The sequence below is a fragment of the Aureobasidium melanogenum genome, assembly GCF_000721775.1.
Source record: "Aureobasidium melanogenum CBS 110374 unplaced genomic scaffold scaffold_5, whole genome shotgun sequence".
Lineage (NCBI taxonomy): Eukaryota > Fungi > Ascomycota > Dothideomycetes > Dothideales > Saccotheciaceae > Aureobasidium > Aureobasidium melanogenum.
This window is the reverse complement of record NW_024470057.1, coordinates 421,966-442,449: the sequence shown is the minus strand read 5'-3', so window position 1 is coordinate 442,449 and position 20,484 is coordinate 421,966. Positions and strand designations below refer to the sequence as shown.

The window sequence follows — 20,484 nt, the reverse complement described above, 5'->3', positions numbered from 1 at the left end:
TTCAAAATGATACCCCTCTCTCCACAAGAGCACAAACATCACTTTTATGAATTCTGCATCCTTACATTTGTGAGCGAAAGAGTGCAGTGCAAATCGGAGGACAGCTGCAGCGCTTAAACTCACCACGCTGACGAACTAATCTACCAGATATGGGCGATTTACCACTATACAATCCTGGCTCCATCATCCGAGCGACCCTACCAATCTCATAGGCGTCATGACCAGCGACATGACATCTCAGACAGCTGTCAACGTCTCCTTCTCTTCAAAAGTACCTGCCACCGACAATAGACCACGCGAATCCGGTCCTTGACGCTTTGTTTCAATCCCCTAGGAGGTTCACCCGTTTGTGCAGATGCCCGCGCCCCGTGAGAATGGTTCGTGTAGATTCTAGACTTGCGTTGCAGTAGTTTTACATATCTGGCAATACACGATTTGTTTTGAGCAGAGGGACGATCCTGCGAGAGAGAACAGTTTCCATTATGTTGCCTTGCCAAGTCATCGAGATGGCACCTCGGCATTTCCTCCTCTACCAGCGAGTTTGAGAGTGTGCAGAAACTGCGCAGGCTTTCAGTGCTCGCAGAAGTAGAATGAGGCTTCGCACTCGATCATGTCTTCGCTGATCGGCCCACGCTCCTCCATCAACGCCTCTCTAACATTCTTGGCCTCATCCATGGAGATAGGAAAATCCATGACATCTCCAAAGACCTGTTCCATCAATTCGTTTGGCAGTGTCTTCAGTCTGTGGATATCCTCGCGCTGCTTGCGTAGCTCACTTTGCCACCAGTCTTTTCTTTGCGGAGGGACCTTCGAGGTGGACAGAATGCGGACGTGCGGGTCTACCAGGAAGAGTGCTAAAATCTTTCTCTCGCCGCCTCGTGTATCATCTTCGAGCTGAAAGGATCCGACATTGTGCTGCAAGACGTTTGGGAAAGCAAGTAAACGACCCTCTTTACAGAGAACGCTACCGAGTTTCTGGATCAGGGCATCTGTTTGGTCTTTGAAGCCGGTGATCTTCTCAAGATGGTCCCAATCGCCTTGGTCGTACTCTAGGTCCAAATGAGCCTCATCGCTGCAGTTGTGGCGGAATTTCAAGTGCGAGGGTGTGATGTTGTCGTTTGAGAAGTAGTAAATGGCTGTTGCGATAATGTGTTCGTTCGACAGGCCTTGATGCTCAGTCAGTGTCAGGCTATCAGATTGGTTTGAGAGACTTGCCTTCAACATGCCAGCTACCACCATCCCACTGTGGGTCATTAGGCGTCAAATAGGTATTGGCCAGCTTGACAATGATCTGTAATCCGCTGTCGGCGTACTCCCGGCGAAGATCAAGGGGAGGCTCTTCTGGGACCAAGCGAGGTGTGAAAGGCTTTGGTTCAGGCATGTGCAAAGTCCTCATCGACGATTTTCACGTCATCCTCACCTTGGAAGTGGACGTCACAGGGCAGCCATTGAAACTGCAGTGAATGATAGGTAGAGGTATTCGAGGTACTTTCAGGTCGTTCGATGACCGCCCCTTGTCCACAGTACGAAGTGCAGTTTTCGAGCTCGACCACGCCTTCCCTCAAGACTTTGGAGCGACCATAGATCAGAGGAAACAGGGAAGGGTGAACAAGGTCGAGAACTCTTTCTCGGGTTCTAGGATGCCAGTCCTTGTCCTTGGTGGGTACGTTCTCCAGGGATGCGACCGCTCTATCTAGGTCTCGTCTTAGATCCTCAGGGACAGTAGTGTCTGAATACACGACTTGAACGTCGACATCGATGGGTGCAACAACTCCAGTTTCTTCCATTGTTTTGGCTTTGTCGCGAAGCTCCGCAACACAATATTGCCACATCAGTTCACTAAAGTCTTCGACTTGACTCACGACCTCGGCCATCCACTTGTCGCAGATGGTATCATCGAAGATCTTGCGATACCATTCAGGCTTCTCCATGAGTCTTTGCATAACCAGGATCATGTTGGTCTCGCGGAGTGCAAGGACCATACCCTTCCATTCAGTTGGATTAACGTCCACCAGTCGATGATGGGGACATTTGTTTGGATGAAGTCGTGGATCGTTCAATTCCATACCCAGACCAGGGAATACTTCTCGTCCGGCATCGTCGAAAAAGTGGTGGCATTTGATATTGTCCGGGGCTTTCGTTTGGGGACTCGCGCCTGGAGCGGACATGATTGGGAGGAATTAGGCCTTGAGTGTAGCTGTTTTCTTGAGTGAGGGTTAGCTGAGGACGTGATCAGCTACTTATATCTTTGACAATCCCATCTGGTGCTCGAGTCACGGGACATGGGATGTTGTGACTAACCGCGCGAAGGAAGCGACACCAAGGTTTCGGAGAGGTTGGCATCCAATCTTCTTCAGGCAGCGCCAGGCAACCACAGACAAACGCGACATAACACGACCAACGCCAAGCGCTCCCGAGGGAGAAACAAACAACGAGCCAACAAACATCTTCTGACGATGTCGAGAGATTATGGTGATGAATTGTCAAGGTTTACCGGGGAGAAGTTGCGAACAGGACAAACGTGGAGAAGGGGCCAGGGTGACACAATGACTTCGTTCTTTCCTCATCTGCAAGAATTGGTAAGCATCTACAAAAGCTTTTCTCGAGTCTATTGTATTATTACTCTCGACTCCGTCTAAGCTCGACTCTGATCCTTGCCACCATTCCATCAACAAAAGTGCCCAATGGTCTCGTACCAGGAATAAGCTCCTCTTCTCTTTCTTTCCACTCTTCACCAACCTCTTCCGCGTCTTCTTCGTCAGAATCCCATTCTTCTACCCCATTCCATGTAGCCATGTCCACGCGATCTTTCTCACCAGTCTCTAAGATCAAACGAAGTTGGGTGGGCTCGACACTCAGACGCCTACCGATGATTCCGTGAACCTTGTAAATGCTGCAGGATTTGGGTATCTCAACCACAAGCGGATCGTGTTCATTTGGCAAATCACGGATTGCGGCTGCAGCAGGCGAGTACACTGTACACTCTAGTAGCCTGGCTGCCAGAGAATTGGGATCAATTTTGCTTTCAGCTTGACGCTCAACTTTGGGCTCGCCATACTCCTCACATAGCTGCGTCCACCTTGGATGAGATGCTAGAATATCCTTTTCCTTTTCCTGAGGTGACAGAGACAACTCTCTGCCAATTTGGGAAAGGTAGTATGTTTCAGAGTTCAGTCGCTCCTTCTCGGTGATTTTGGAGTAGTTCAGTGTCTCGAGCTGAGGCAGACGAGCGATGGTGAGCATATAGCCGTCAGCAGAGGTCAAGGGCTTGCCATCGGCTGAGCGTAAAGAAGAGAGTAAAGGATTATGAGCTATACGTAAATGCTTCAATCCTGGAAAGACTGTCGGTAGTTCATTGATGATGGTCCAGGAAGTTATGTTGTTATATGAAAGATCCAGATCGGTAATAGTTTCCGGTAGCTTGAAGGTGCTCTTATGTTGCGGGTCCTTGAAAGTGCTGGAGATTTGATTGTTCTTGAGGTTCAAGGTGCGAAGTTGTGGACAGCAGTCTTTCAGGTGACGCACATTTTCGAGACTTGAGAAGTCGTTGTCTTCCAGAGTGATCGAGTGTAACGTGTTTGGTAAGCTGCATTCATCCAGCGAACCCAGTTGATTGCTCGATGCCGACAGCTCTTTGACATTTGACATTGAGCGTAGCAGGGTTTCGAGCTAGAGAACAATCAGCATAATGCTTCGCACTGGGTGCAAAGTCACAACCGACCTCTTTGCCTTTACAGAGCATATGATCAACACTCGCAGAAGTAAGTTGCGCCAGGCCAGAATTGGTCTCATTGAAGTCCTCTTTTCGCTCAGAAACATCTCGCAGACGATTTGCACTGCTGCAAGTTAGCCAAAATCAAGCAGAAAAAATCTCGTTCTTCCTTACTCTAGTCTCAAGAACTTCAGCTTTGGCAGACGATCGCATATTTCTGAAATCTCGGATAGGGTTTCAAACAGATTCCTTCCTAGATCGAGATCGGTGATGTTTGGACAGGTCTCTGATATGCATTTTGGGCTGTCTTCGGAGTTTGTGTTGTTTTCGTCGTAGGCCTTGACAAGCAAGTCATCCAAGACTACGATGCGAAGGTTTTGCAGCTGAGCTTGCTGCCGTGCAATTTTCTCGAAACCAACTTCTTCAGCTTCTTTGCCGCTGATTCTGATGACATTTTGATTGAATGCGTTGTCTCCAGTTTCGATAGGTGCATATTTTGTTCTTAATGCTTCGAGAAAAGTCCTTGGTTGATCCCACGCTGCCGAGGGACGAAGAAAAGAACCAGCCGTGGGGTGTGAGCTCCTACCTTGGAATGGCATCAGACCTGTTTCCAAGAGACAAACGATGCCAAAGATAACCTACACTTGAAGTACTCAATTCCATCATGAGTTCCAGAATGCTTTCCTCGGGTGGGATCATCCCATTCTACACCTAGCCATTGGCCTTGTTTCCCCTTGACTTCGCCGACATAGCGTACTGTACAGCGTTCACCTTTTGTGGAAAGGCGTTTGCCGGGGTAAAAAGACGACATAAAGATGTTTGTGAGTGTGGTCGAAATGTGTGATCAAGAGGAGTCCATCTTGAAATGGTCTGTGCTCGGGCCGAGATGCGGGTGCTGGAGAGGAGAGAGAATTGACTGCACCTCGTCGACACCAAACACACCCCAACACCTGCTTTTCCTTCGGCGAAGAGTATCTACGCGTCCATATCACAGTTCTCGTCTTGCTTCCTGGAGTTCATTACATACACGCCTGGTCAGGATTTCGAGGGCTTCACCCACTCAAACACCACTTTACGCGTTCTTCCGCGAAACTTTCGCGCTCCCCATCTCCTTGCGCCGACGACAAACGGCATCTGAGAATATCGAGAAGAAGCAACTTTATCCAATACTGTTGATTCCTATCTCCCTTCTGTCTCTCAGCTCAGAGTATACGAAGACGCCCAAATCAGAATTTCGAGCTCTGCAAAAAGATCGCATCCTTGATCGCAACAATGCCCGGCAGAAAATCAAACCTTTCGACCGTCACGAATGGCGATGAGGAATCACCTGCTCCTACTGGCCGCGCAGCCCGCGAAGGATCAAGTGTAGAGGTACGAGGACTGTTCCTGATGTACAATATTTTATAGTAGATTCTGAATGCTTTGGAACAGGATCTAGCCCTGCCACGAACGATGATTTCGCGGTTAGCAAAGGGTGTCCTACCACCAAACACATCAATCCACAAGGATGCTCTGCTGGCATTGAGCAAGAGCTGTACAGTATTTGTGAATTTCCTGGCATCTAAGTAAGTCGATTTCGATGTTTTTCTTTTATTAAGGTTTATGGTCCTTCAAAGCCTCACAAAATCCTTCGCCTTTCTATTAGCAGACTAACAAGATCTACTTCTCCAGCTCAAATGAATACGCTCAACTTGGCGGCAAGAAGACAATCCAGCCCGCAGACGTGATAGCCGCGCTCAAAGAAAACGAATTCGAACACTTCATTCCCCGGCTCGAAGCAGAACTCAAGAGTAATACTCTCGTATCCTTGTCCAAAAGTTTAGCATTCTAACATGTTTCTACAGAATACAACACAGTTCAATGCGACAAACGCAACTCATACCGTCGCAAGATTCGCGAGGAAAAAGCGTCAAAACTAGGTGAAGACGGCAAGCCCACAGACAGTGGAGCTGAAAATGGAGATGCAGACGCTTCGATGATGGATGCCACTGAGATTTCTGCTGTGAATGGTCATAGCAAAAACGATGGCGAAGAGCCGCCGTCAAAGAAGCTGAGACGCGAAGCCGGTGAGGATGACGAGGAGGAGGGCGAGGATGAGGAATTCCATGATGCTTTGGAAGGTGAGGATGATGAGGTGGTAGAAGGCGAAGGGGATGAAGAGGTTGACGAAGAGGGCGATGAGGAAGACGATGATGAGGAGCAGGTGGATGATGGAGTTGACGAAGAGGAAGAGAGGGTAGGTGATGGCATGAGGGATGAAGCGTTGGATGATGCTAGCGAAGACAGTGACTAGACACTGCAGGTGCCTGGCAGCAGATGGCAGAGATGAGCACCTCCTGTGTCAACGGTTGATGGCACTCAGCAAGCATTAATCAGACACAAATCTCACATGAGATGCGTTGGTCTCTGATATATGTATTGCTACGCGTCTCCAATGATCAGGAGCAGAGTTTGGGAATCGGGATTGAACCACTCAGCGACATCATATCATTTTGTAATGGAGACAGACGAAAAGAAAAATAGTTCGAGATTCTGATGCTGTCTGTAGCATCCAGTATTTTCGCCATGCTTTGCAATTTCCCATGATAGCCCATGTCCTTTTGACCATCCCACGCTAATGCAGACCATTCACCAAAGAATATGTGGTGTTTCAACGCCGTGCGCCATGCTTGTAAAACAAAGAGACGTGATCTCATCAGAGTCGCAGAGTTGAGTTCGACTACTGTTGGCGCGAGTTCATCATGGCAAGCTCGCGGTCGGCCATGGCGAACGGATCGCCGTACTTGTCTGAGTCGTGTTAGCCAAACAGAGTACCGCTTTTGGTGATAGTGGAAACATACTGCCGATTCTACGGTTCTTGTCGACGAGCGTGTCCCAAGCACGGCTAAAGTCATCCTGAGCCTTTTTGTTGTTCCAAGCATAGCCGGGAGCATCCTCTGGTTGCGTGTAGCGGTAGGCAGCGGCAGCCTTGACCGAAGCATCGGTGGGAATGGCGGCACCGAGAGGCACACCACCCTGTGAATCTTGCGACTGGTCGATGGAAGAAATGGGACGTTTGCCGTTCATGTTTGCGCCGGAAGCAGAAGCAGCGACAGTGGGCATGTCGACAGGCAGAGGAACGCCTTGAGAGTTTGGAGGCGAGAGGTCAGAGATGGCGATGGAGCGGATCTGAGCGTTCGGAGTGCTCGGCTTAGGAGACGAGTTGCCAGACTGCATAAGACTGTCGCCGTCTTGGTCGAAGGGAGAGTTGGCGCCTGGTGTTTGGACGAAGCGGATTAGTCATGAATCTCGTGTAGGCAGGCAGCCGCCGGCAAGGGCATTGGTTACCTGTCATATTGAAGGTTGACACGGAATTGCGATTCAAGTGGGAGCTGTAACAGATCAAGCAAGCTGGACAAGCAGCGTCACGAATCCAATCTTGTACATGCAGATGAAACAGCTGAGAGCAACAAGGATGCAATTGCCAGACAGAGAGACAGAGAGCTTGGACATGACGAAGGCGGGGTGCAGCAACGGCCAGAGCGCGTCGGCCCGCACGTCGCCAATTATCCGAATCCGAATTAACCCACCCTGTCCTGACACACCGTCAGCTAATTCACCTGACCATTCGTGAACCTTCATGCCATCACCTCTGACAACTAACGCTTCCACCCTAGTGCACTCTGCATACCTATATTGACCCGAGTCTGAACTATCTCTGTTCTTACATGCCGCTGAGCACCACCTCATCTACCCTTCTCGAGAACTACTATCACCATAATGCCCGATGCCTGGGATGACGACTGGGACAAGGTCGCTGATGTACGCAAAAGAAGACCCGCCTTATCTCATGACCACTGCTAACCAAGTCCAAGTCCTCGGCCAAGTCCGCACCAGTCCAACCCACCGTCAAGTTATCGCGTGCCGAACGCAAAGCTCAGCATCAGGAAATGAATAAGCAGTTATGGGATGCTGCCGAGCAACCAGAGCGTTCTTATTTCCTCGAATCAAAAGGCGCCGCTCCTCTCAATTCCGACTTCAAACCTCAAGTCAAGCTTCTGACCCGTAGACCAACTCCACAAATCGCAAACCGTATGGCTGGCCTCAATCTGGAAGACGAAGATGATAGCGAAGAAGAGGAGAGAAAGAGACAAGAGGCTTCGCTTGCCGAGAGACAGCGCAAAGCTGCTGAGGAGCGCAAGGAGAAGGAACGTAAATACGCTGAAGTCCGCGAACGTCTATTTGGCTCCCCAGATTCATCAAGAGATCCGTCAGCCTCTCGCACTCCTTCCACTAGAGGGGACAGGACTTCGCGCAGGGGTAATCGAGGTAGAGGAGGCCGCAACGGTACCCCAAGAGACAGCCAGTCCAATTCTCCCGCCGACCAGTCACCTGCCAGGACTATCTATCAACCAAACCAGCTTTTCGATCCCACCTACGAGCAAAAGCCGCGTAGTATTGCTAGCCCAAGACCTGCTGCCTCTAGAGACGAGCAGCCTGTCCGTCAGCCTAGAGGTCCTGAAGGACGCGGTGGCTTCGGCTTTGCTCCTCGTGGCGGCAAATCGAGTCCATGAGCCTTTTCGCTGGTCATTGCGACATAGAGAACAACCATCTTTCTGGACCTTATAACTGTGCCGTAAGCCAGGACACGGACAGCATCTGAACACTCAGATTGTGCGCTCCGCTCGACCGTTGATGCTAAGCCACACCAGCAGGATTGAACATGGTACAGCCAGCTCTGTGTTATCAAGTATCAAATCACAAGGCTGCGTGGCAGCTTCAAGCACCCCCGCCAACAGTTCGCATCATAGCAGCTAGCCATGCGCATCTTATACGTTCATAATCTCGCATCGAGCGTCGCTCATGCTTGTAACAGAGCTTACCTTGGGTTATCGCATCACATTTGGATCCTTCCAACATCTGGCTGTTATTAGACGCGATCTCATGCCGTTCGGGAGGATCACACATCGTCGCAAGCCCTACTGGACAGGTATGCCGATCGAGATTACGGCTATGCACAATTCAAAGTATCCAGTAGGGATGCATTCTGATACTGCAAATGAACAATCTTCAAGATTGGTATGAATGTTCCCAGAATTTAGACCTGCGCCCGAGGGCAACGATGCGCGGGATGGGTGGTGTTTCAGCTTGACGAGGCTGCCTGGCTTTCGTTTCGAATGGAGCCCAGCCCTAAGAATCATTCGAGCCCTATAGCCCTATTTTATTCAAAAAGCACTGCAACACTGCATGCGTATTCGTTTTGTTCGTCCTCTTCCTCTCCTTTCCCTCTTGTTCTGCCCACCCAGGATGTCGTCCTTCTTTGCAAAGGTCTTGACCATTGGCGCTCTGGCCGCGCCTGCTCTTGCCGCTCCCAGTCCTTTGGTCAAGAAATCTCAGATCATCAGCACTTCTGCCAAGCAAGCTGCAATCGACCTTTGCGGGACTTCTGATACTCTCGTTCTCTACGACACTCCTTGGATTGTGTACAACATGTTCTATGACGCTGCTGGGTCGGTTGGCACACAGTGCACACGTTATGATCACGTTGAGACCCCTGCCACTGGAAACAAGAAGATCGTCTGGAGCAGTGAGACCGATATTGAATATGTGAAGGCAACGTGAGCTTTTCTTCAATAATGCGTGACTGCCGTGACCCCCTACTAAAGAATTGAGTAGTGATAACGTGCCCAAGGGTTATGCTTTTGTCGGCTTGACGCAAAACCTCGAGACAACTATCTCTGGCATCAACTCTATCCCAACCACGTATAATTGGACACGTACCAACAGCACTGCTTTCAAAGGCAATGTTTGCTACGACTTCATGACCAGCGACACAAAAGGCGACTCTACTTCCTCCAATGCACAAGAGCTTATGCTATGGCTCCAGTACGAAGGCGGTCAACTCCCTATCGGCTGGACTGATGGAGCAAAAGCTACCATCGACAATCTCTTCGGCACATCTTGGAAGTTGTACGAGGGCAAGAATGACGATACTGGCATTACTGTCCACACCATGATGCCTGACAAGCAGTTCGAAGGCAGCTTTAGTGGTGATCTCAAGGAGTGGTTGGAGGCTCTTGTGCAGCATGGCACTTTCAAGGAGTCTACTTACGTCAATGTTGGCAACGCTGGAACTGAGTATTTCTATGGCAACAGCATCCTGAACGCTACACTGGGTCTTCAGATTGACCTTAGCTAAGCGATATTGTTCTAAGCATCAGGCCTGCAGACATGACAAAAAGCGTATCTCACCGAGCCCTTCAAAACTCCTAGTCTTCACCTCCCTCAATCATTCTTTCTCTTCTTCTGACTGAATGTTCCGCTTTTGTGTATACTGTGCCTCTCTTCAAGGATTTGTTGATCGCCGCCTAGCCCCTGAACAGGAGCTCGCGCACCCTGGCGCCTGAATAGAGGCTCTCGCACCCTGATGTTCAAGACTCAATGTCACAAGAAACGCCAGGTAAACACTGATCTGGGACAGAGCATCTTACTGTTGTAAGCATAACCTGGAAGCAAGAGGGAGAAGGCAGGAGCACTCAGCTTTGCATCTTACCTCAAACTCTAAGCATCTGGGAAAATTTTCTCTCTTCCAAGCAGTCGTGGTTTTCTCTTTGACTTGAACAGACATTCAAAAGTAGATTCGATCTCAGCTGGACAAACTTATCGGAACAATGATCGAAACATCATCGATGATCAGGGCAGTTTCTTGTACTTCATAGCAGACCGGAGCCCTCGCGCGTATCTGGTCTAGAGCATTGTTCCCCGCACCTTGCGGGCGTAAACCAGTCTTCCTATAGAAAGTGTGAATGCAGGACTAGATGCCTTCGGACCTTGTTATCGTAGCAGAAGTTCTACTCGTGGAATATTTAAAGTAGATGACCAAGCACACCAAGCTTTCTTGACCCCAATCCGCCAAATTTGCGGAGGTGTTTCAGATTGAAACCTTGCCCTTTATTCTGCCCTCTTCGGAAGCAATACCTGGTGCTCAGATTGCCATGCACCGTCGTCGTACCTGTTCTTGTGCTTCCAATGTGTAGCGACCAGTACTCTCAAGTTCGTTCCAACAATGGCAGACTTGATTAATATAGCAGGCCGGGTCAGCTGGGCCAGTCCTCCCTTGAGCTCAGCCATCTCTGGTTTCGACTTCACGACAAATTGCTGAGACTATTGTATATCGGTAATCTTGGCTACCCCTCAAAGAAGTGACAGCTGACCACAATCTATTTGGAGACGCGGCGAAGATAGTTTCCAACGTCTAGCATTTGTGGAAAAACTTACTACACTCAGGGCTTGTTTCATGTCGTAGCCGACATCTAGGCCTTGCTCGAAAAGCCCTAGTAGAGGCTGCAGAAGATGGCCTGGGCGATACAAGCGATGGTGTTGTAATTCGCAAAGAACAATATAAAAGGGGGATATCCCATATTCTAGCATGACACACGAGCAGCAGATCCATCCTTCGCTCTGCAAAACCTTCCATCAACAATGATTCCATACCTTTTGGCCTTGTGCTTCAATTTCTGTTTGGCGCTGGCCGCCAGCAGAACTTCCGCTCCTAGTGGTGCCCTTGTCGTCTCCAAAGCCCCTACCAAAGGCCAATACTCCAAGATCCAGGATGCAGTAAACGCTCTCTCAACCTCTTCTACTACAGCCCAATCCATCTTTATTGAAGCCGGCACCTACAACGAACAAGTCTACATTGCACCTCGCAAAGCTGCACTTACTATCTATGGCTACTCGGAGAACACGGCCGACTATAATCAGAACGTCGTTACCATCACTCAGAAATTGTCGCTCAATGAGGTTGCTACTGATGACTTGACTGCTACTCTGCGAGCATGGTCTACAAACTTCAAGCTCTACAATGTCAATCTTGCAAACACTTATGGACAAGGCAAGCAAGCTCTTGCTCTGAGCGCCTCAGCTGCTGTATGATGAACCCTCTGCACTCTCAACTTACATTTCCATTCGGCCTACTAATCCGGTCAAACAACAGAACCAAGGCTACTATGCATGTAAATTCTTAGGGTACCAAGATACCATTCTCGCTCAAACCGGCACCCAGCTTTTCGCAAAAAGCTACATCGAAGGCGCTACAGACTTTATCTTCGGCCAACACGGCTTAGCCTGGTTCTCTTACTGCGACATCCGTGTGTTGGCTGCAAGTCTAGGATTCATCACTGCTTCAGGACGTGCTTCCAATGAAGCTGGATACTATGTTTTGGATCACTGTTCCATTGCTGCTAAGAGCGGAGCTTCCGTGCCCAAGGGTGCATACTACCTAGGCAGGCCTTGGGGTGACTATGCGAGGGTTGCCGTGCAGTATACTTCCATTTCGAATGTTGTCAATGCAGCTGGCTGGCATGTTTGGAGCACTTCGGAGCCCAACACTGATCATGTTACTTTTGGCGAGTATGGCAATACTGGGGACGGTGCTGCTGGAACTAGAAGTTTCGAGACGAAGCTGAGTAAGGCTGTTGCTATCACTGATGTTTTGGGCAGTGGGTATGCCAGTGCTTGGTATGTTGACAAGGCATACCTGTGAGAGAGAGGTGCGATCGTCCTCCAAGAGTTGGATGACTGGATCCGAAAGTCACGAACTACAGTAAGCTCCTCATCACAAGAATCAACACCGGCATTGTTATTTGATAGGTATGCAAGTGTCTGAGTAAAATAACATGCTTGTATTTCATTGTGCAAAAAAGGAAGACGCAATGCAATGAGTTTGCTCATCATGTTCGAATCATCAAAAGCAAGAGAGAAGAATAGCAAAGAAAATAAGCAAACGCCAATGTCTCTTGATGCAAATGCTTTTCACCGCCCAATGCCGTATGCTTTGCTTTTCGTTGTCTACGTATCGTTCATGTCATTCCATTCGTAATTCTGTTTGGGGCAAGGTGTTTAATGTGGGCAAGTTGATTTGCGTATTGATGTCACTGAAGGACGTCTAGTCGAAGCGACTGTTACGGCGGCGATATCTGGTATCTTCATCACTGCCAGAGTTGTGGGTATCATGGTATCTGGTTGTTGTTAATTGTGATCCCACAACTTTAACGCAAAGCATGTTCGCACCTTCCACCACGTTGATCAGGACGGTAGTCTCTGCGATCAAGGCGATCCATCGATCCACGAGGAGAGTCGTGAGATTCATAACCGCGAGAATAGTGCTGTGACTGAGCGGTTGTGTTGTAGACATTGGCATAAGGAACGTAGCCAGGAATTGGTCCAGATCTGGAGGTGGGACGAGAGCCATTCTTGGAGGGAGTCTGAGCAGGAGCTGCACCAGGCATGGGTCCATTCTGCAAACCAGTCAGCATGATACTTCGAGCTTCCAATGAAATTGACTGACCACGACGGGACGAGAGATGCCAGGAGCCTGAACAGCGAAGCCGTATCTGTCGACGGGAGCATAGTCGGCAGGGTTGTAGGATCTGCGGTACGAGGATCTATCCTCAGCATGCTGACGACGTCCATCAAGACTCTGGTGTCTTCTGCGATCACGACGATCGTAGTCTTCTTCGTCGTAGCTTTCAGAATGTTCATCGTCATCGTAGTGGCGGGCTCTGCGGTGGCTGCTAGAGCGTTTGTGAGAGTGAGAGCGTCTGCGCCTTTCCTTTTCCTTGCGAGCACGACGTGCCTCACGCTCCTCTTGCTCTATCTCTTCTTCTCTTTCGCGATAGTATGGGATCTTCTCCATCCATCTGTCAGGGAACTTCTCTGCCATATAGGCAATGCTGTGAAGCAAGATGTTAGTCAACGACGGCATCTTGGGTGTCAAGATTCGTATCCAATGAATGTGGGTAGTAATGTGTTGAAAGAGGTGGTAGGAGTGCGCACAGAAGCAAAGCGAGGTGTGAGAGACTCAGAAGCGATGGTCACTGAGTGAAGAATGCTGTTTGCGCCCAGCTAACAAACGACGTAGGAACTCCGTGCATGACCAAACTCCGAATCTTGCCATTATGCTTGTTGTCGATACCTCAAGAACAAATTCCGGCGACCCAGATAGATCCTGCTGCAAAGATCCGTTCTGGGGCTAATAGCCGCACAAAGCCAAACTTACACCACATAACATGCTTCATACAATGCACCGGTCATGAATCTCTCCGTCATGATTGGTGCCGGTCTCTTTTATTCACGACAGGTAGGCAGGTGCGGTAGATTCAGAAAAAAAAAAAGGTGCGCGGTAGAGGACGATGTGCTTTGGTGATGACCGAGGATAAGAACAGTGGAACAGAAAGACACGAGATAGCAATTGAGAGGCTGAAGTTTGAAGAAGAAAGAGACAACGTACGATTTGAGTCCTAAGCCTGCCATGGTGAAGGGGCTGTTTTGGCAAGAACGAACGAGTAGGGAAGTCGCGACCAGACGCTCTGCAAATTCGACTTGTTTGAGTTCCCGGGCTTGTCCAAATGGTGTAAGTAGATAACCAGCTGAAAAACTATCGATGGTACACGTCTATATTATATACGAAACAGATATATCTATTGCCACTCGTTAGCAATCTAGGGGTATAGAGGTGTGGAAGGTTATTTTCACGCATGGTACCTATAGTAGCAGCGTCAGAGAGTGCAGTGTGAGAATCTTGACAAATTTAAAGTAAATCGAGTAACAGAACTCCAAGAACATGCAATGGTGAAGTATATCAAGAAAAAATTAGAAGTGGTACAAAAGATCGGTGAACAAAAGATGGTGGTACGCGAGGCTATGACGTCGGCTGGCATGCGCTGTTCCAGCCATTTGTACACAATCTCCCAGCCCCTTCTTTTCTTTTCTTACAGGCTAGAGCACGAGAGCATACATAAAACCCTGCGAGTCTGTCGGCCCTACAGCTAGTAGCAAATACGGAATCTTTGCTTCATATGACGGACGGATGCACTGAAGCCCAATCTTCAAGCACCACGTCACTCAGAAGCGTAGCGTGACCTGCACGAGCCTGTAGAAAATTATAGACGTAACAAAATTCGCCTCATTGATTACTACATATGCCTAGTGACTTGTCGATGAAGGGTCGTCAAATGTGGTGGTATGGAAAAGACAAACAAAATCAGCAAGGTAGGGGTTTATCTCGGTCGATGGCCGGACTGTATTCATGAATGAATTGATTCGCTCGGTCAACTCCGCTTGTGAGCAGCTCCTGTTCGCCCTTACTTCAGGCAAATTGATGTATGTCTTGCATCAATCATCTGTTGCCTTCCATCTAACTTGCTTGTTCCACTTGCCTCCTGTGACAATTTCGACCGCCGCGCCAGAAAGATAATCTCTGCCTTTTATCATATACACCATCAGACTTGGCAATCTGCTACCATTCAAGGCGCCTACTCCTTTCGACGGCCCATTGGATCAAGCTGTGTCTCTGAAGTGTTCTTTTTGTATATGTGGTCAACTCCAGAGGGCTTGGCATTGACGTCCTTGTGCACAGCGAGAAGGTCGCGTTGGATATTGGTCATCAAGACTGGGATCACATCATAGATATTCATGATTCCACCGCGGAAGTATTACCAACGTCTCCAACGGCATACACCCCAGTACCTGCCGAAGAGTCTCGGGGTTGCTCTTGACATAACCTTGATCATCGTGGAATTCGTACGGGATGTATCCTGTCGCAGGCGTCACGCCTGTTGCTGGTAGGTAAAGGTCACAAACAAGGGTTTCGCCGTTGCTAAGGCTCAACTTGGTGTGCCCGTTTCCCAGCTTTTCTGTCGACTCGACCCTGGAGATGTATTTTACGCGAACACCAACACGTGCCAAGTAGGCTTCAGCCCGTTTGGCGAGCGCTAGTCGTAACACAGGAAGCAGCTTCTCCAATCCACAAAGCAAGATGACATTCATTTTCGGTATCGTTGACTTCTTGTTGAACCAGTGAGTGGCGCCGTTCAAGGACTCGCCAATCTCTAGAGAGTTCGACTCCACTTGGTCCTCCTCCAGCCACTAAGACAGACTTAGCTTGTGCCAACTCAACGTGTAGGTTCGATAAGGCCTCTATGATCTCTTTGTGAATCCCGCCCTGGAGAGACCGGATTGACGAGTGTGCCCTGGCTCCAGCCGCGGAGAACAGTCCATGATACGGCAGCTCAGTTTGCTTGCTTTTACTCTACTCCAGAATGGTAAATCGTCACAGTATGCTGAGTCGTATCCAGCAACGTGCCTTACCCTGAAGGAACGTGAAGATCCCTGCATCGTGAATTTCAAAGTTCTTAGAGATGTCATGGAATGCTTTGGTGACGGGCATAAAGTTGAACGAGCCCGAAGCACGTGGCGCAGTGACACGATAATAGAAGTGTGTTAAAGGATTCACAAAGTACACATAGTATCTTCCGTCAAGGTCCGGAAGCGAAGAATGAATGTGCTTGAGAGATTAATGTGCCGCGCCGAGACTTGCATATGAGCCAGGGCTTAGAAGGTTGCTGCTGAGTAATGCTGAATATGGTTGTGAGGTTAGGTGTGGCACACGAAACTGAGGCATTCTCATCTATGAGACTGCCACAATTTTTGCGAAACTGCTTGATGCCTGAATTCTGAATGTTTCATCCATCTCTGTATCAGTTGTTCCGAGTTATAGATCGTTTGAACCTCTGATCAAGGTAGAAAAGTTTCGAGGTCGGGTGCTCATTGTTTAGCCGCCTGATGAAACAAGCTTCCGCTGAACGCCTTGGGGAATTCGACCATGAACATGATATCCTGACTCTGGAGACACAGAGACAGCTGCAGTGAATCTGACCTGCACGGAACGAAACATGGCAAGACGCAGTCCTTTCAATGACTTTCGCCTTTCTTCCCAACCAGTTTTTGAGCACACCTTACAAATTCAGTATGGATGTCTCCTATGGGAGCACTGAGCTCCCTTGCGATGATATGCCGAACGTGCTCCTCTTTGGACATCTCTGTATCATCCTGCAGATCCTTAGTTTTTCTGCCCAAGATACAAGTGTTGCGAGTGGAAGGTATGCGCAAGATCTCGGTCTCGACAACGAAGCCCACATCATCCGCTAGTCCTGAAACATAATCGCAGAGAGATGCATATGCCGACTGGACGTTCTTTGTCCCAGCTGGTTTGTTCAAGGAACCTGTCTCTGCAGCTTGTTTCTCGCGTAGCTGATCCTTGTCATTGACCTCGTTCGCCGCAGACTCTTGACGTCGCTGCGCCGCGGCTTTCTCTTTTGCAGCTTTCGATATGGGCGCTCGCCATCGAGCACCAGCCAAGTTGTGGCTGCAGCATGGTATAGCGATGAATGGTGAGTTGTTGAGGTAGGCGAGCAGAGGAGTCCAAGGCGTAAGCTCGTCCGCATGATTTGACACGATGAACGTTCCTTCTTTGAACAAACCATTGTGAAAGTCTTGCTCTCTCAGCAGATCGACTGCTTCCATCTTTTCCACCAGATTTTCGGTCACGTCATCTGTGTCGGCTGAACTTTGAGAGTTCAGTACCTGGGGCACCAAAATGCCTTCCGCGAGCCTTTTCTGAACCTCAGGTGCGAATGTTTCCCATGACTTTCGATGCCGTGCGTCAAAGCCCCAACCTGGAAAGCCCTCTTTTGTCAGAATGTTGACAAGTAGACCATTACCGCATCCGATGTCAACGAACCCTGGGAACGGGGGTTTGTGGCCATTTCCAGCTGGCTGGTCGGTATGTTCATTGCCCGCTGTAGTTGTATCGCAGTCATACATGACCTTCCAAAGCTCAATCAGGAATGAAGCGATCCCAAGGTCTTCAAAGACATGCTTGGCGGGATCAGTCACTTCCGCCCATCCTTCAATCAGGGACTTAGCATATGCGCTCTTGAGCCTGGCATATGTTTCTTGGAAAGTCTTTTGTGGGACAACTTGATCATGGTGGACCCTCTTCTGATAGCCTGCTTGCTGGCCTTTACTATGTTTGTGAATCTTAGTAAGTAGCTGCAATGCTGTGCGCTCAAGTCTCGAGTCGAGAGGCACGTCAGGAAACAGAGAGTAGTGAACCGCGACGAGGCCAGTTTTGGATGCAGCCGTCCAGTCGTGGGAGAAGGCTACTGCGCGGACCTTGGGATGATACCATGGCATATCCTCTGGTTTTTCGACATGCGGAATGTAAAGGATGAGGTTTCTTGTAGAATTTTCTTCCTGGCATGTATAGAAGTGACAAGTTTGGGGAAGATCACGATCTAGCTGACGATTGCGTGGAACAAGTTGTCGAACATACGTCCTCTCCCACTTGTATCCGGCAAGCTCAGTGTATCTCGGGCGGTATTCTTGCTTGAGATGCTTTGTAAAATCGCTGAACTGTGTGGTCGATGGCCCGTCAATGATAGAATGATCGCTCTCGCTGTCATACAAGATATCCGCTCGGAAAAGATGAGTGGACATAATATTAGGGTTCTTGATGAGATTATGCATGACCTTGAGAAACATCTCGGGTTCGAAGGTGCAAGCACTTTCAAGCATCGGCTGCCATTGTCCTTCTACCGCATCTGAATCGAATAGCCGTTGCGAGGGAGCGCGCGGGCTGAATATACTAGGCACGTCGATCGCTTGTTCAGCGGTACCATTTTTCCCGACCATGACTAGATTGCTCCTGAAGGTTGTTTGCTGTTTTGTACTCGTTAAAGGTCACTTACGCTCGAGTAGACTTGAAAAAAGCTGCCGTGAGGCTTGGCGTTCACCGCAGAGGACTCCCTCATACCTGGCGCATCATCTGCACCACATAACACGTTGAAGTGTTCGCAGACGCTTCATAATATCATACATTGATTCGAATTTCGATGGCTCTCTGCCGACATACGCATTGGATGTTTGTGGACACATCTGCAATATCATGAACTCAATCTTTACCCCCAACATTTCGCACGACGGGTCTTGCCGTTCAAAGACACCTCCTCCCAGTATCTACTTTCCTTCCGACATCTCACTTCAGATCTGTCATTATGTCCCGGCTGTTCTTACGGTGAACGTAATACTGTAATTCCTTTCGAGTCCGCTAGTGCAGCGAATTGACTCCTTGATACTATGGTCGTCCTGCACAGCTCCGATCAGAGCACGCTTCTCATGTTATTATTCAACACCGAAATCAGACTGCCGGTCAGATTCTGCAAAGAACAGCTCTAGACCAGTCTGATTAAAAACAAGCAATATTAAACACAAAGCAAAAATTTGCTGCAAGCGGATACAAAGGATGACCCGACGCCAAAAGCGGATTGATGGCCATTTGCAGCAAAGAATTCGAGGGCAACATGAGCTTTCGAGGAAGCATCACCTACAGGCCTCGATGCTTTGTCAAAGAAGTGTCATGAATATGTTCTTTTATCCGATGCCCCCAGCTATATGACAAAAGGTAAGCAGTTGAACCACGGTAGGTGAATGACCTTTTGATCTTGCAACTACTTGCCCTTACGATATTATCTACAACCTTCTACGGCATATTATAAAGATCTGAGAATACGACAAAAACAGTCGTCCTACTTCGAACAATGGCATACTATAGTTTCAAATTCATGTCCATGCTGGCAGCTGGACTAATACTTCTCGCTCATGCCGTGGCTACTGACAACTTTTTAATTGCTGACAATACCACGACTGTAAAGCGAGGCATCACACTGAGTCCTGCCATGAACGGCATAAACTTCCCGGATCCTTCAGTCATACGGATTGGTAATGAATGGTGGGCCTTCTCAACTATGTCACATTACAATGGAAAGCGCGTCCACGTCCCAATGGCTTATACTGGCGATTTCAGCACGTGGACGAGTTTCGGTGAGCAAGATGCACTTCCCAACCTACCGAGTTGGGTCAATCCCGACGCGCCTGCAGTATGGGCGCCTGATGTTGTGCATCTCGCTCCTGGACGCTTCATCATGTACTTTAGCGCCGCACTCAAAACTAGTCCGCAGACTCACTGTTTGGGCATTGCTTCGGCTTCTACAGTCACCGGTCCTTATACACCTATAGGTACTGCGCCCTGGGCTTGTCCAACGGCTCAGGGCGGAGCGATAGATCCTGCCGGTTATTATGATCCATCAGACAATACACGTTGGGTTGTATATAAGATAGACGGGAATTCTATCGGACACGGCGGTAGCTGCGGTAATACAGTCCAGCCAATCGTCAGTACGCCTATCATGCTTCAGCAGGTTTCGGTCGACAATGGATTTACGAAGATTGGTCTTCCAACAGTGCTCATAGTTAACGACCCTGCTGATGGTCCATATGTTGAGGCGCCTTCCCTTACCAGGATGCCTGACGGTACATATGTCCTCTACTACAGTTCAAACTGCTATGTCACCCCTTTGTACGACGTGTCCTACGCGACGTCGAAGAACATTAGAGGTCCTTACAAGAAATACGGTGGGCTCATACAGACTGGAACATATGGACTCACAGCTCCAGGCGGTCTGAATATGGCTATCAATGGCAACCATTCTGTGTTCCATGCAAACTGGAACGGTGGACGCGCGATGTTCACAGCTCTCATAAGCGGCCAAGGCAGTCAGCTACAAGTCTGGGTCAAGAGTTCTTGAAAAATTTCATGTTTTCCTTTGTTGATAGACTAGGACATGGATCTGTTCGTGTAAGAGATAGCTGTTAGCCGCTATATAGAAGTATTGGTGTTCCGAATGCTCATCGATCGTGTAACCACTGTAGAGGGTCCAGGCCAGTTCGGTCATGCAATGCGCCCAAACGCGAACCAAGTCGGGGCGTCGGTCAAGACGCCGAAAACAACCTCCCGTTCTGGCATTTCACAGGCTCATGCCTCACAAGGATCCTGGCCTGATCCCTGATACTGATAGTGTCTGGTCCGGGTCAAATGTAGAGGTGATTTGTGCAAG

At 49.0% G+C, this 20,484-nt stretch overlaps 10 protein-coding genes across 10 annotated transcripts; 5 read left to right on the top strand and 5 right to left on the bottom strand.

Moving 5' to 3' along the window:
- Positions 1 to 570: 570 nt before the first annotated feature.
- On the bottom strand, positions 571 to 2,066 carry M437DRAFT_73617 (uncharacterized protein; the record flags this gene model as incomplete). Its single annotated transcript, XM_041026065.1, has 3 exons — positions 571 to 1,166; positions 1,216 to 1,366; positions 1,401 to 2,066. 3 exons carry the CDS (start codon positions 2,064 to 2,066, stop codon positions 571 to 573), a joined length of 1,413 nt encoding a protein of 470 aa, XP_040881710.1.
- Positions 2,067 to 2,619: 553 nt separating this feature from the next.
- Positions 2,620 to 4,523, bottom strand: M437DRAFT_73616 (tubulin-specific chaperone; the record flags this gene model as incomplete). The annotated part of the gene is made up of 4 exons (XM_041026064.1): positions 2,620 to 3,669; positions 3,722 to 3,836; positions 3,887 to 4,298; positions 4,355 to 4,523. The coding sequence occupies 4 exons, from the start codon at positions 4,521 to 4,523 to the stop codon at positions 2,620 to 2,622; spliced, it is 1,746 nt and encodes a 581-aa protein (XP_040881709.1).
- Positions 4,524 to 5,143: 620 nt separating this feature from the next.
- On the top strand, positions 5,144 to 5,543 carry M437DRAFT_43391 (histone-fold-containing protein; the record flags this gene model as incomplete). Its single annotated transcript, XM_041020734.1, has 2 exons — positions 5,144 to 5,277; positions 5,384 to 5,543. Coding segments are annotated over 2 exons (294 nt in total), but the record flags the coding sequence as incomplete, so codon positions are not given.
- Positions 5,544 to 6,431: 888 nt separating this feature from the next.
- M437DRAFT_82686 (uncharacterized protein) lies at positions 6,432 to 7,046 on the bottom strand (the record flags this gene model as incomplete). The annotated part of the gene is made up of 3 exons (XM_041027796.1): positions 6,432 to 6,499; positions 6,553 to 6,966; positions 7,040 to 7,046. The coding sequence occupies 3 exons, from the start codon at positions 7,044 to 7,046 to the stop codon at positions 6,432 to 6,434; spliced, it is 489 nt and encodes a 162-aa protein (XP_040881707.1).
- Positions 7,047 to 7,471: 425 nt separating this feature from the next.
- On the top strand, positions 7,472 to 8,265 carry M437DRAFT_73614 (uncharacterized protein; the record flags this gene model as incomplete). The annotated part of the gene is made up of 2 exons (XM_041026063.1): positions 7,472 to 7,513; positions 7,567 to 8,265. 2 exons carry the CDS (start codon positions 7,472 to 7,474, stop codon positions 8,263 to 8,265), a joined length of 741 nt encoding a protein of 246 aa, XP_040881706.1.
- Positions 8,266 to 8,998: 733 nt separating this feature from the next.
- M437DRAFT_82684 (putative endoglucanase-1 precursor) lies at positions 8,999 to 9,890 on the top strand (the record flags this gene model as incomplete). Its single annotated transcript, XM_041027795.1, has 2 exons — positions 8,999 to 9,309; positions 9,368 to 9,890. 2 exons carry the CDS (start codon positions 8,999 to 9,001, stop codon positions 9,888 to 9,890), a joined length of 834 nt encoding a protein of 277 aa, XP_040881705.1.
- A 1,283-nt stretch (positions 9,891 to 11,173) lies between these two features.
- M437DRAFT_64312 (pectin lyase-like protein) lies at positions 11,174 to 12,356 on the top strand (the record flags this gene model as incomplete). Its single annotated transcript, XM_041024407.1, has 3 exons — positions 11,174 to 11,617; positions 11,685 to 12,208; positions 12,341 to 12,356. The coding sequence occupies 3 exons, from the start codon at positions 11,174 to 11,176 to the stop codon at positions 12,354 to 12,356; spliced, it is 984 nt and encodes a 327-aa protein (XP_040881704.1).
- Positions 12,357 to 12,635: 279 nt separating this feature from the next.
- Positions 12,636 to 13,454, bottom strand: M437DRAFT_73611 (uncharacterized protein; the record flags this gene model as incomplete). Its single annotated transcript, XM_041026062.1, has 3 exons — positions 12,636 to 12,708; positions 12,761 to 12,987; positions 13,038 to 13,454. The coding sequence occupies 3 exons, from the start codon at positions 13,452 to 13,454 to the stop codon at positions 12,636 to 12,638; spliced, it is 717 nt and encodes a 238-aa protein (XP_040881703.1).
- A 2,987-nt stretch (positions 13,455 to 16,441) lies between these two features.
- On the bottom strand, positions 16,442 to 18,223 carry M437DRAFT_44078 (DUF1613-domain-containing protein; the record flags this gene model as incomplete). Its single annotated transcript, XM_041020848.1, has 2 exons — positions 16,442 to 16,723; positions 16,799 to 18,223. 2 exons carry the CDS (start codon positions 18,221 to 18,223, stop codon positions 16,442 to 16,444), a joined length of 1,707 nt encoding a protein of 568 aa, XP_040881702.1.
- Positions 18,224 to 19,266: 1,043 nt separating this feature from the next.
- M437DRAFT_73608 (glycoside hydrolase family 43 protein) lies at positions 19,267 to 20,175 on the top strand (the record flags this gene model as incomplete). The annotated part of the gene is made up of 1 exon (XM_041026061.1): positions 19,267 to 20,175. The coding sequence occupies one exon, from the start codon at positions 19,267 to 19,269 to the stop codon at positions 20,173 to 20,175; it is 909 nt and encodes a 302-aa protein (XP_040881701.1).
- Between the last annotated feature and the right edge of the window lie 309 nt (positions 20,176 to 20,484).